Source organism: Hylobates moloch, unplaced genomic scaffold, assembly GCF_009828535.3.
Source record: "Hylobates moloch isolate HMO894 unplaced genomic scaffold, HMol_V3 SCAFFOLD_12, whole genome shotgun sequence".
Taxonomy (NCBI): domain Eukaryota; kingdom Metazoa; phylum Chordata; class Mammalia; order Primates; family Hylobatidae; genus Hylobates; species Hylobates moloch.
The window spans coordinates 21649605-21662044 of NW_026652287.1; the positions used below are offsets into that span (position 1 = coordinate 21649605).

The window sequence follows — 12440 nt, forward strand, 5'->3', positions numbered from 1 at the left end:
CCCCCCCCCCCCCCACAACACTATAAACAACACCCACCCCTCCCCCACCACAACACTATAAAACAAAAAAGATGGAAGTCTTTTCCCAGGTAGGCTCTGGGGTAGGCACATTTGGGTGACCCTAGCGGGCAGGAAGCCTGATGGTCCACAGCCCAGGGTGCTCATCCTAGCTCTGCCACTCACTGGATGGTGGCCTTGGGCAAGTCACTGTGCTACCGTGCCCCTGGATTTCCTCATGTGTGAAACGGGAATGATAAACAGTCCCTTTAGTGGAGACTGACGTGACGATTACAGGACAAAGCACTTTGACCACTTGGTGCTATGTGTGATAAGTGGCAGCGGTCATTAGCATTAGCATGGCTGCTTTTTTTTTTTTTTTCTTTTGAGACGGAGTCTCGCTCTGTCGCCCAGGCTGGAGTGCAGTGGCACGATCTCGGCTCATTGCAAGCTCTGCCTCCCGGATTCATGCCATTCTCCTGCCTCAGCCTCCTGACTAGCTGGGACTACAGGCGCCCGCCACCACACCTGGATAATTTTTTTGTTGTTGTATTTTTTAGTAGAGATGGGTTTCACCGAGTTAGCCAGGATGGTCTCAATCTCCTGACCTTGTGATCCGCCTGCCTCAGCCTCCCAAAGTGCTGGGATTACAGGCATGAGGCACCTCACCCGGCCAGCATGGCTGCTTTTAATCCATGTTACAGCCTTGTGGAGAGGAGTTTTTAAATCAAACATTGTATTAATAAACTATTAAAAACATACAGAAATATACAGAAAACAATACATAAGTCCTCCCTTTCCTTCCACCCATCACCGTAATCGATGCTGACACTTCACCCCCGTCACTTCCAATCTCCCTTCTTGTTTTAAAGAAATAGGAAAGGGCCGGGTGCTGTGGCTCAAGCCTGTAATCCCAGCACTTTGGGAGGCCAAGGCAGGTGGATCACCTGAGGTTGGGAGTTCAAGACCAGCCTGACCAACATGGAGAAACCCCGTCTCTACTAACAATTCAAAATTAGCCGGGCATGGTGGCGCATGCCTGTAATCCCAGCTACTCGGGAGGCTGAGGCAGAAGAATCGCCTGAACCCAGGAGGCAGAGGTTGCAGTGAGCCGAGATTGTGTCATTGCACTCCAGCCTGGGCAACAGAGCAAGACTCTGTCTCAAACAAAAACAAAAACAAAAACAAAACAAAACAAAAAAAACAAGAATACGAAAGGAGCACAGCAGACAAAGTCACCACTCCCTGCCTCTTCCTGGCCCCCTCCCTGCCCAGTGCAACTTCCCTTCCCAGCTTGGGGGCTGCTTCCTTATACATTTCTTTCTTTCTTTTTTTTTTTTTGAGACAAAGTCTCACACGGTTGCCCGGGCTGGAGTGCAATGGTGAGGATCTCAGCTCACTGCAACCTCCGCCTCCTGGGTCACGCGATTCTCCTGCTTCAGTCTCCTAAGCAGCTAAGATTACATGCGTGCGCCACCATGCCCAGCTAATTTTTTGTATTTTTAGTAGAGACGGGGTTTCACCATGTTGGCCAGACTGGTCTCGAACTCCTGACTTTGTGATCCACCTGCCTTGGCCTCCCAAAGTGCTGGGATTACAGGTGTGAGCCACCACGGCCGGCCTATACATTTCATTTTATTAATTCTTTTAGAAATGGTCTCACTTGCCCAGGCTGGAGTGCAGTGGCATGATCATAGCTCACTGCAGCCTCGAACTCCTGGGCTTAAGCGATCCTCCTGCCTCACCCTTACAGGCACATGCTACCATACCTGGCTAATTTTTTATTTTTTATTTGTAGAGATGAGGTTTCGCCATGTTGCCAAGGCTGATTTCAAACTCCAGGCTTCAAGAGATCCTCCTGCCTTCACCTCCCAAAGTACTGGGATTACAGGCGTGAGCCCTGTGCTCAGCGTCCTTTTTTCTGAGACAAGGTCTCACTCTGTCGCCTAAGCCAGAGTGCAGTGGGGTGATCACAGCTCAAGTGATCCTCCTGCCTCAGCCTCCTGCGTAGCTGGGACCACAGGCGCGTACCATTCCGACTGATTATTTTTATATTTTGTAGAGACACGGTCTCCCTCTATTGCCCAGGTCTATCTTGAACTCTTGGCTTCAAGAGATCCTCCAGCCTCAGCCTCCCAAAGTGCTGGGATTACAGGCGTGAGCCCCCATGCCTGGCCTCAGCCTCTTTTTAAATTTTAATGCATAAGTCTGAAGCCATACAGCTACACCAGTGTGCAGTCTCATCCTGTAGGTGTTAGCTTCTATAGTAAGCACTGTCACTGGGACGGAGGCTTTTGTCACTTGACATTATGTTTCCAGTCCATATTCCTGTTGATATGGGCCTGCTGACCTGGCTCATTTCTGTGAACCTGAGATATGGTTTTGTCCTATTGACAAGACTGAGCTCAGATCCTTGGACTCAGGGTCTGGCCTCCCCTGGTCTCTGCCCTTCTCAGTGGGCAGGTCTGATGTCCTGTCCTTGCAGTCACGTGCCCTCATTCCAGTGCAGGGCCCAGGTGGATGCCTCGCAAGGGCCCCAGCAGACTTATCCTCTGGTCCCCACAGTGGCAGGGAGCTGGGGCTCCCCCTAGCACTTCTGGTCTCTGGGCATCCCTCTGAGCCTCCATTTCCTCACCCGGGCAAAGCTGACACTCCAGCCTGCTCGTGCCATCATAGGTGGCTGGGTGGCACTGCCCAAGGCCCTGTGCTAAGAAGGAGTCTGAGGCTGCACGCTAGGTCTTCAGGAAACAGAGCTGAGATCGATGAACAATTCCAGATGTGGGATTCCACATGCAAAACACATTCTCCACCTGCTGTGAGCACCATGGAGCCACTTGGAGGCTTAAAGCCAGGACCCAGTGCATCAGGTAGGCGGCTTCTAGAAGCATCCCTCTGGTTGGAGGAAGGAAGAAAGGGGAGCAGAGAAACCCCAGGAGCCCCCGCCATGCTCCAGGGTAGTCATGACAGTGGCTGGGATGAGAGCCAGGGCAGCGGGGAGGGAGAGATAGTTAGACTCGGGCAGTAAAGCCAGGCGGATGTGCCACTGCGCAGGTGGGAAGTCATCCAGCACCCCCTGAGATGCTTTTGCCCGCACTCACCCTGGGAGGCACCAGGCTGCTGGCCCACCGCCTGGCCGAGCTGGTCGGAGAGCCACAGCTGCATGCGGATGAAGGGCTCCCGCCCCTTCTGCGTCAGCTTGCTCCATGGCTTTGGCCGGGACAGCATGTCGCTCACACTGCCCTGTGACAGTCCCAGCACCTGCGAGGGGCGGGGCAGGGGGGTAGGTCAGCAGGCCCCTGGGACATGGGCCTGGCCCTGGCCCTCACTCTCCTCTCCAACCTTTTTTTTTTTTTTTTTTTTTTTTTTTGAGACAGTCTCACTTTGTCTGTCGCCCAGGATGGAGTGCAGTGGCATGATCTCAGCTCACTGCAAACTCCACCTCCCAGGTTCAAATGATTCTCCTGCCTCAGCCTCCTTTGTAGTTGGGACTTGTACCAGGCTGGTGCACATCTGGCTAATTTTTGTATTTTTAGTAGAGATGGGGTTTTGCCATATTGGCCAGGCTAGTTTCCAACTCCTGACCTCAAGTAATCCACCCAACTCGGCCTCCCACAGTGTTGGGATTATAGGCATGAGCCACCACGCCCAGCCTCCCATCCCCTCCCCTCCCTTCTGTTGGAGTCCAGGCGGCTTTCATTTGTTCCTCATAGGTGCCTGCCATGTGCCCTTGCTGTGCCCTTCCCCTCCAGTACCCTCCCTGATGTCCCTACATGTAAAAATCCTTCAGCGCCCCCCTCCTCCAGGAAGCCTTCCCTGACCTCCCACTTAAGTCATTTCTCCCTCCTCTGAGCTTGCCTGGCCCTTTGCCTATTCCCTTGCTAAAGGTAGAGGTGACACTTAAAACTGGCATTGCAGGGGCACCAACCAATCAGGAAACACTGAGGTCCCCTGGCTGGGGTGAGCTTTACTTAACCCTTTCTTTTTAAAATTTTATTTATTTTTGGGGGGATGAGGTCTTGCACTGTTGCCCAGGCTGGAGTGCGCTAGTGTGATCATGGCTCACTGTAGCCTCGACCACCTGGGTTCAAGCAATTTTCCCACCTCAGCCTCCCGAGTAGCTGTGCACCACCACACTCGGCTAATTTTTTTTATTTTGTAGAGATAGGGGTCTTGCTACATTGCCCAGGCTGGTCCCGAACGCTTTTTTTTTTTTTTTTTGAGATGGAGTATCGTTCTGTCACCCAGGCTGAAGTGCAGTAGCAAGATCTTGGCTCGCTGCAACCCCTGCCTCCCGGGTTCAAGTGATGCTCCTGCCTCAGCCTCCTAAGTAGCCACACTATACAGGCGCAGGACACCAAGCCCAGCTAATTTTTGTATTTTTAGTAGAGACGGGGTTTCACCATGTTGGCCAGGATGGTCTTGATCTCTTGATCTCGTGATCTGCCCGCCTCAGCCTCCCAAAGTGCTGAGATTACAGGTGTGAGCCACTGTGCCCAGCTTAATTTTTGTATTTTTTAGTAGAGACAGGGTTTCGCCGCGTTGGCCAGGCACCTGGTCTCAAACTTCTGGGCTCAAGAGATCTTCCCACCTCCGTCTCCCAAAGTGCTGGGATTACAGGCATGAGCCACCAAGTCCTGCCACTTAACCCTTTAGTGGCTGGACCTCAGGCGATCTGGAGGGGCCTGGAGGAGGGGAGTTAAGTGGCTGTTTACTGGCCAGGATGGAAGCATTTCCCGGTTTTAACAACCATGGAGAATAGTGGCCCTCCTTCCTGCGGGGCCCAGGGACAGCAGGACTCAGGAATGGAGGGCCTGGGCCCCTGGGGTCCCGCCGGCCTGCTTGGGTGGGCATCCTGCTTCTCAGACATCTCCTCCTAGAGCCCAGACACCAGGGGCCCGCCCTGCACTCACCTTCTCCCCGAAGATCCTCTGGCAGATGCCGTTCTTGGCCAGCTTCTCCTTGACCTGGCGGGTGAGCTCCAGCGTGTCCACCTCACGGTACATGTACAGCTCGTACTGCTCAGGGGTCAGCGGCGGCACGGTGGGCTTCAGGGTGCGCGGCACGTAGGCCGGGTAGTAGGGCAGCCGCGCGCCCGCCTCGGCCGTCGCGCCCTCAGCCTTGAGCTCGCCCGCCCTGGGGGGTTCGTCCTCCACCCCTGCCGCCGCCTCGTCCTCGGGGGGCACAGGGGCCTCGTCCCCGCGGGGCCAGGCGCGGCCGTTGGGCTGGCCAGAGTAGCCAGAGGAGGAGGAGGAGGACAGCGAGGGCGACACGGAGGCGTAGGGGCGGCTGAGCAGGCCGCGGTCGGAGGCCCAGTGGTGGTCGAAGTAGCCGGCGTCGCCAATCTCGGACTTGACCTTGCGGATGATGCTCTGCACGAAGGCGGCAGGGGACAGGACCGGGAGCGGCGCCTGCGCGGGGCCCCCGCCGCCCTCCTCCTGCTTCACCAAGGCCAGGGCCCCGTTCTGGCTCGCGGTGGCCAGCGATGGCCGCTCCGGGGGAGAGGGGGGCACCGAGCGGCCCCTGGGCGCCGCCTCCATCTCCAGCAGCGCCTGCTGTTGCGCCTGCATCTCACGGCGTGCCTGCTCCAGGATGCTCTTGATGGCGTCCTCCGAGGTGCTGGCGGGGGCCGCGCCGTTGGCGATGCTCAGCGGGGCCGCCGAGGTCTTGGGCTCGCCTGCGGAGAGGGGGACAAGGCGGCCCGAGGCCCAGAGTCAGGGCTCGGCATGCAGTGGACGATGTTCATGGCATCCCTGTTGATGCCAGCACGGTGTCCAGGCAACCTCTGTGTCCAGCAACTGGGGATTGGCCAAGTAAACTATGATCCCTCCCTTTGGTAGAATATTAAGCAGCCACCAAAAATTCGGTTGACAGTGAGGTTTTGGCATATGCAGAGAACATGCTCATGGGGATAATGCAATGTAAAAATAGACCTGACTTTTGTTTTGTTTTGTTTTGTTTTGTTTTGAGATGGAGTCTCACTCTGTCGCCCAGGATGGAATGCAATGGCACGATCTCAGCTCACTGCAACCTCTGCCTCCCCAGTTCCAGCAATTCTACCTCAGCCTCCCGAGTAGCTGGGATTACAGGTGCACACCACCATGCTCAGCTATTTAGCTTTAGTAGAGACAGGGTTTTGCCATGTTGGCCAGGCTGGTCTCGAACTCCTGAGCTCAAATGATCTACCCCTCAGCCTCCCAAAGTGCTGAGATTACACGCATGAGCCACCGTGCCCAGCCTGACCTGACTTTTACACAAGCCATGATCCAACCATGCAAATGTTCAAAGACAAAGAAAACACGAAGGCACAGAAAAGTGGCTTGTTCATTTGTTCTGTTTTAAAAAAAATTATTTAAAAATATTTCCTTCCTTCCCCATTTCCCTTCCCTTTATTCCTTCCTTTCTTTCATAGAGATGGGGTCTTGCCATGTTGCCCAGGCTGGTTTCAAACTCCTGGCTTCAAGTGATTCTCCTCCTGGGCCTCCCAAAGTGCTGGGACTACAGGCATGTGCCACCATGCTCAGCTAATTTTTGTATTTTTTGTAGAGACGGGGTTTTGCCATATTGCCCAGGCTGGTCTCAAACTCCTGGGCTCAAGCGATCTGCCCTCCTCAGCCTCCCAAAGCGTAGGGATTACAGGCATGAGCCACCGTGCCCAACCCTTCACTTGTTCTAATAGCAATGAATCCAAATGCCCATGCAGAGAATGGATCAAAAACAGTGGAATGGGCCAGACACAGTGACTCACACCTGTAATCCCAGCACTTTGGGAGGCTGAGGCAGTCAAATTGTCTGAGTTTAGGAGTTCGAGACCAGCCTGGGCAACATGGCAAAACTCAGTCTCTGCAAAAAATACAAAAATTAGCCAGGCGTGGTGGCTCACACCTGTACCTCAGGGTCTGAGTTGGGAGGATTGCTTGAGCCTGGGAGGTCGAGGCTGCAGTGAACCAAGATTGCACTACTGCACTCCGACCTGGGTGACAGAATGAGACATCCATCTCTAGAAAAAAAAAATAGTGGGATGATCACACAATGAAACACTATACAGCCGTGAAAAAGGAAGTCCTCATGCAAAATCACACATGAATCTTTTTTTTTTTTTTTTTTAAAGAGACGCGGTCTTGCTATGCTACCCAGGCTGGAGTGCAGTGGCTCGATCTCAGGTGCGATCATAGCTCTCTGTGGTCTCAAACTCCTGGGCTCAAGTGGTTCTCCTGCCTCAGCCTCCCAAGTAGCTAGGACTACAGGTATGAGCTACTGTGCCCTTTGTGTGAATCCTAATAACATAATATTGAGTGAAAAAAGCAGGTCCAAGCTGGGAGCAGTGGCTTATGCTTGTAATCCCAGCACTTTGGGAGGCTGAGGCAGGAGGATTACTGGAGTCCAGGAGCTCAAGACCAGCCTAGGCAACAAAATGAGACCCTGGCTCTACAAAAAAGTAAAAAAAAAAAAAAATTAGCCAGGCATGGTGGTGTATGCCTATGGTCCCAGCTGAGGCAGGAGGATCACTTGATCCTGGGAGGTCGAGGTGGCAGTGAGCCATGTTTGCACCACTGCACTCCAGCCTGGGCAACAGAGTGAAGGCCTGTCTCAAAAAACAACAACAATAACAACAACAACAAAAACAAGCCCAATAAGATGGCACTCAGTATCCCATGTTTTCTTTTTTCTTTTTTTTTTTTTGACTGAGTCTTACTCTGTTGCCCAGGCTGGAGTGCAGTGGCGTGCTCTCGGCTCACCTCAACTTCTGCCTCCTGGGTTCAAGCAATTCTCTTGCCTCAGCCTCCTGAGTAGCTGGGATTACAGGCACTCGCCACCAGGCCTGGCTAATTTTTTTTTTGTATTTTTAGTAGAGATGGGGTTTCACCATGTTAGCCAGGCTGGTCTCAAACTCCTGAGCTCAAATGATCTGCCCACCTCGGCCTCCTAAAGTGCTAGGATTACAGGTGTGAGCCACTGCACCCGGTCGGTATCCATGTTTTCCATCAAGTTCCATAACGAACAACATAAACAATATATGATTTAGTGAAAAATCTTTTCTACAAATGGCAAACACAAAGGAACAACAGGACAAAATTTTAGGATGAAAGACATCTCTGGGAGAGGAAGGCAGGGGTGGGATGGGGAGGAAAATGCCAGATCTCAGTTACTGGGAATTTTCTAAACCTTGGGTTGGGCAATATGTTCCCAGAGGCTCATTCTGTCATTTACATGAATGAACAAATGAATGAATGCATGAATATACACACACATATATATACATGCATGTGTGTACACACATACACACATACACCCGGGAGAAGGCCATGCAGGCGGCAGCCCTGAGAGTGTGTCATGAACCAAGGATAATAGATGGATCTGTGCCCTGAGGAATGACAATTAACCAGTAAATGAAAAGGTGCTTCCCTCTGCCCTCGGAGTAGCGTTCCTGACACTGGAGTCTCTCCAGCTCTGCAGAAAGCCAGATCAATGTAACCCCTTCTTCATTATCTCTGTGTAGTTTTCATCCTAGTGGGTCCTCTTAGACTCATTAAAAATAATTTTCATTGCTTTTCCAATTAAAAAGTAATATAGCAATGGAACATTATTTTGTCATAAAAAGGAATGAAGCACTGATGGGGGCTACAACAGGAATGAGCCTTACAAACATGGGGCTGAGTGAAAGAGGCCAGACGCAAGGTAGCACATATGATATGATTCCATTTACACAAAATGTGCAGAACAGGTCAATCCACAGAAACAGAATGCAGATCAGTAGTTGCCAGGGGCTGTGGGGAGAGTGGAATGGAGAAGCGCTGCTTAATGGGTATAGGGTTTCCTTCTGGGGTGATGAACATGTGTGAACTGGAGAGAGATGATGGTTACATAACACTGACTGTACTAAATACTACTGAATTGTACACTTTAAAACGGTTAATTTTGGCCGGGCGCGGTGGTTCATGTCTGTAATCCCAGCACTTTGGGAGACTGAGGCAGGCAGATCACTTGACGTCAGGAATTTGAGACCAGTCTGGCCAACGTGGTGAAACCCCATCTCTACTAAAAATACAAAAATTAGCTGGGTGTGGTGGCAGGCACCTGTAATCCCAGCTACTCGGGAGGCTGAGGCAGGAGAATTGCTTGAACCTGGGAGGTGGAGGTTGCAGTGAGCCAAGATCACACCACTGCACTCCAGCCTGGGTGACAGAGCAAAAGACTCTGTCCAAAAAAAAAAAAAAAAAAGTGCCGGGTGCGGTGACTCACGCCTGTAATCCCAGCACTTTGGGAGGTCGAGGCGGGCGGATCATCTTAGGTCAGGATATTGAGACCAGCTTGACCAACACGGAGAAACCCCGTCTCTACTAAAAATTAAAAAAAAAAAAAAAAATTAGCCAGGCATGGTGGCACACGCCTGTAATGCCAGCTACTCGGGAGGCTGAGGCAGGAGAATTGCTTGAACCCGGGAGGTGGAGGTTGCGGTGAGCTGAGATCGTGCCACTGCACTCCAGTCTGGGCAACAAGAGCAAAACTCTAAAAAAAAAAAAAAAAAAAAAAAAAGCTTAATTTTATGTTACGAGAATTTTACCACGATTAAAAAAAACTCATACTTGCCTACTATGGGAGCACAGAAGAGCATGCAAAAAAAAAAAAGCACAAAAAGTCAAGATGAAAATGAAAGTCCCCCTTACTGTCTCTGAGGGGCAACCATGTGAAATATTCTCATGTATTCCCTTCCAGTCTGTTTTCTAAACTACATGCATCGCATGATCATACTTGATATGTGGAAGTGTAGTCTGGTTTGTCCCCATTTAGTATCAACATTAGTGTTTTTTTTCTTTCTTTTTTTCTTTTTTTGGAGACAGGGTCTTGGTATGTTGCCCAGGCTGGTCTCAAACTCCTGGGCTCAAGTGATCTTCCCACCTCAGCCTCTCAAGTAGTTGGGACTACATGCATGTGCCACTATGCCCAGATAACCTTTTTCCTTTTTTTTGAGACCGAGTCTTGCTCTGTTGCCCAGGCTGGAGTGCAATGGCACGATCTCAGCTCACTGCAACCTCTGCTTCCCAGGTTCAAGTGGTTTTCCTGCCTCAGCCTCCTGAGTAGCTGGGATTATAGGTTCCTACCACCATGCCTGGCTAATTTTTGTATTTTTAGTAGAGACGGGGTTTTGCCATGTGGGCCAGGATGGTCTCCAACTCCTGACCTCAAGTGATCCATCTGTCTTGGCCTTCCAAAGTGTTGGGATTACAGGCGTGAGCCACTGTGCCTGGCCCCATTTTTTCTTATCATTAAAAGCTCTACCTTTAAGGGCTGCACATGCTGCTAAAGGGATATTATCTGCTTTACTTACCAGATCCCCCACTGCTGGACACTTAGGTTGTTTTGTTTCCAGTTTGTCACTCTTATGAACAATGATGGGAACAGCTTATATATAAACCCCTGTCCCCATTCTGGACATTTCCTTCGAATCTCAGAAGTAGAACTAATGACTGAGCTGTTAGTCACATTCATTTCCTCTCTGGCAGCGGCTCGTGTGCACACTGCTTAGCATTCATTTTTTTTGCCAGGGGTATGGGGCAATAACCTTTGTATTTTTCCTCTTGCTGAACTCCTCCTAGACCCTGAATATAAGGCTACTGGCTGGCCCACGGAGAGCAAACGTTTTCCTCTGCTGCGATGTTGTCTTTGACATTGCCCTGGTCCCTGCTTCTGACCCCCAGGAGAAAGTGCTGTATAAAGAGGTGAGAGTCCTGGGGTTTCCCTCTGTCTCTGTGTAACTGAACTCATGTCTTCCCTCCCTGGCCTCAGTTGTCCTGTCGGTTTAGTGGGAGACTTTGGCTAGTTATTTCTTTTTCTATTCTTTTTTTTTTTTTTTTTTTTTTTTGAGACAGAATCTCACTCTGCCACCCAGGCTGGAGTGTAGTGATGAGATCTCAGCTCATTACAACCTCTGCCTCCTGGGCTCAGGTGATCCTCCTGCCTCAGCCTCTTGAATTGCTGGGACCACAGGTGTGTGCCACCACACCTAGCTAATTTTTGTATTTTTAGAGGAGATGGGGTTTCTTTTTTTTCTTTTGTTTTAGACTGAGTTTTGCTCTTGTTGCACAGGCTGGAGTGTAGTGGCGTGATCTCCGCTTACTGCAAACTTTGCCTCCCAGGTTCAAGCAATTCTCCTGCCTCAGCCTCCAAATAGCTGGGATTACAGGCACCTACCACCATGTCCAGCCAATTTTTGTATTTTTAGCAGAGACGGGGTTTCACCATGTTGTACAGGCTGGTCTCAAACTCCTGACCTCAGGTGATCCGCCCGCCTCGGCCTCCCAGAGGCCCAGATGAGAAGATGGGCCGGGCACGGTGGCTCATGCCTGTAATCCCAGCACTTTGGGAGGCCAAGGCAGGTGGATCACAAGGTCAGAAGTTAGCCGCCACACCCGGCCCTGGCTAGTTATTTCTCATGGTTCTTTTCATCTCCATATCATGTCTCACCCATATCTGAAATCTGTGTCTAGACCACAGTAGGTGCTTAATAAATGTTTACTGCATGATTACATCCTTCTCTGCCTTGCATCTCTCTTGTTACTGGAACTGACCAAGAAGGAAATTAGGCTCAGGGGATTTTACAGCTGGGGCAGGGTAGCCGGGTAAGTCCCTTATCCCCTCACCCCTCCTAGGGACCAGGCAGGAGGGAGGGCCATTCATTAGGAAACATCTCCGCTGCTGGCGGCAACTGGAGGGATTCAGGACACCTGCTCAGAGCAGCCACCAGGGGGCAGCAGACACTGCAAAAATGGAGGAGGGCTTTGAAACGGGAGTCCAGGGTCTCAGTCAGCCACAGTCTACACTGCGCTGGGTGTGAGGATGGCTGCAAGAAGCCCCCACAGCAGAGGGAGGGACGGCCACACCGCAGAGTCATTTGTGACGGCGCAGAACTGCAACAGGGAGGTAATAATGATAATATTTGCTGTAATGATGGCTGATCTTTCAGGATTACACAGACCTCATTTGATCCTCACACAACCCTCAGAAAGGAAAACTAATACAGTCGCCATTTTTTTTTTCTTTTTGAGATGGAGTTTTGCTTTTGTCGCCCAGGCTGGAGTGTAGTGGCGCCATCTCGGCTCACTGTAAGCTCTGCCTCCCGTGTTCAAGAGATTCTCCTGCCTCAGCCTCCTGAGTAGCTGGGCTTACAGGCATGCGCCACCACACCCAGCTGATTTTTTTGTATGTTTAGTAGAGACAGGGTTTCGCCATGTTGGGCAGGCTTGTCTCGAACTCCTGACCTCAGGTGATCTGCCTGCCTCGGCCTCCCAGTCCCCATTTTAAAGATGAGAAGATGGGCTGGGCACGGTGGCTCATGCCTGTAATCCCAGCACTTTGGGAGGCCGAGGCAGGTGGATCACGAGGTCAGGAGTTCGAGAGCAGCCTGACCAACATGGTGAAACCCCGTCTCTACTAAAAATACAAAA

At 51.3% G+C, this 12440-nt stretch overlaps 1 protein-coding gene and 1 long non-coding RNA gene across 7 annotated transcripts in view; one reads left to right on the forward strand and one right to left on the reverse strand.

Moving 5' to 3' along the window:
* CUX2 (cut like homeobox 2) overlaps positions 1–12440 on the reverse strand; it is a 328467-nt gene that overhangs the window by 28854 nt on the left and 287173 nt on the right. For all 6 annotated transcript variants that reach the window (XM_058425442.1, XM_032168684.2, XM_032168682.2 and 3 more), the window contains 2 exons: positions 4908–5671; positions 3096–3255 (listed from right to left, as the gene is read on the reverse strand). In XM_058425442.1, coding sequence (XP_058281425.1) covers positions 3096–3255; positions 4908–5671 — 924 coding nt within the window. The remainder of the gene's footprint in view (positions 1–3095; positions 3256–4907; positions 5672–12440) is intronic.
* Positions 11597–12440, forward strand: part of LOC116477926 (uncharacterized) — a 29049-nt gene continuing 28205 nt past the window's right edge. The window contains exon 1 of the long non-coding RNA XR_009209015.1: positions 11597–11916. This is a non-coding gene — a long non-coding RNA (uncharacterized LOC116477926). The remainder of the gene's footprint in view (positions 11917–12440) is intronic.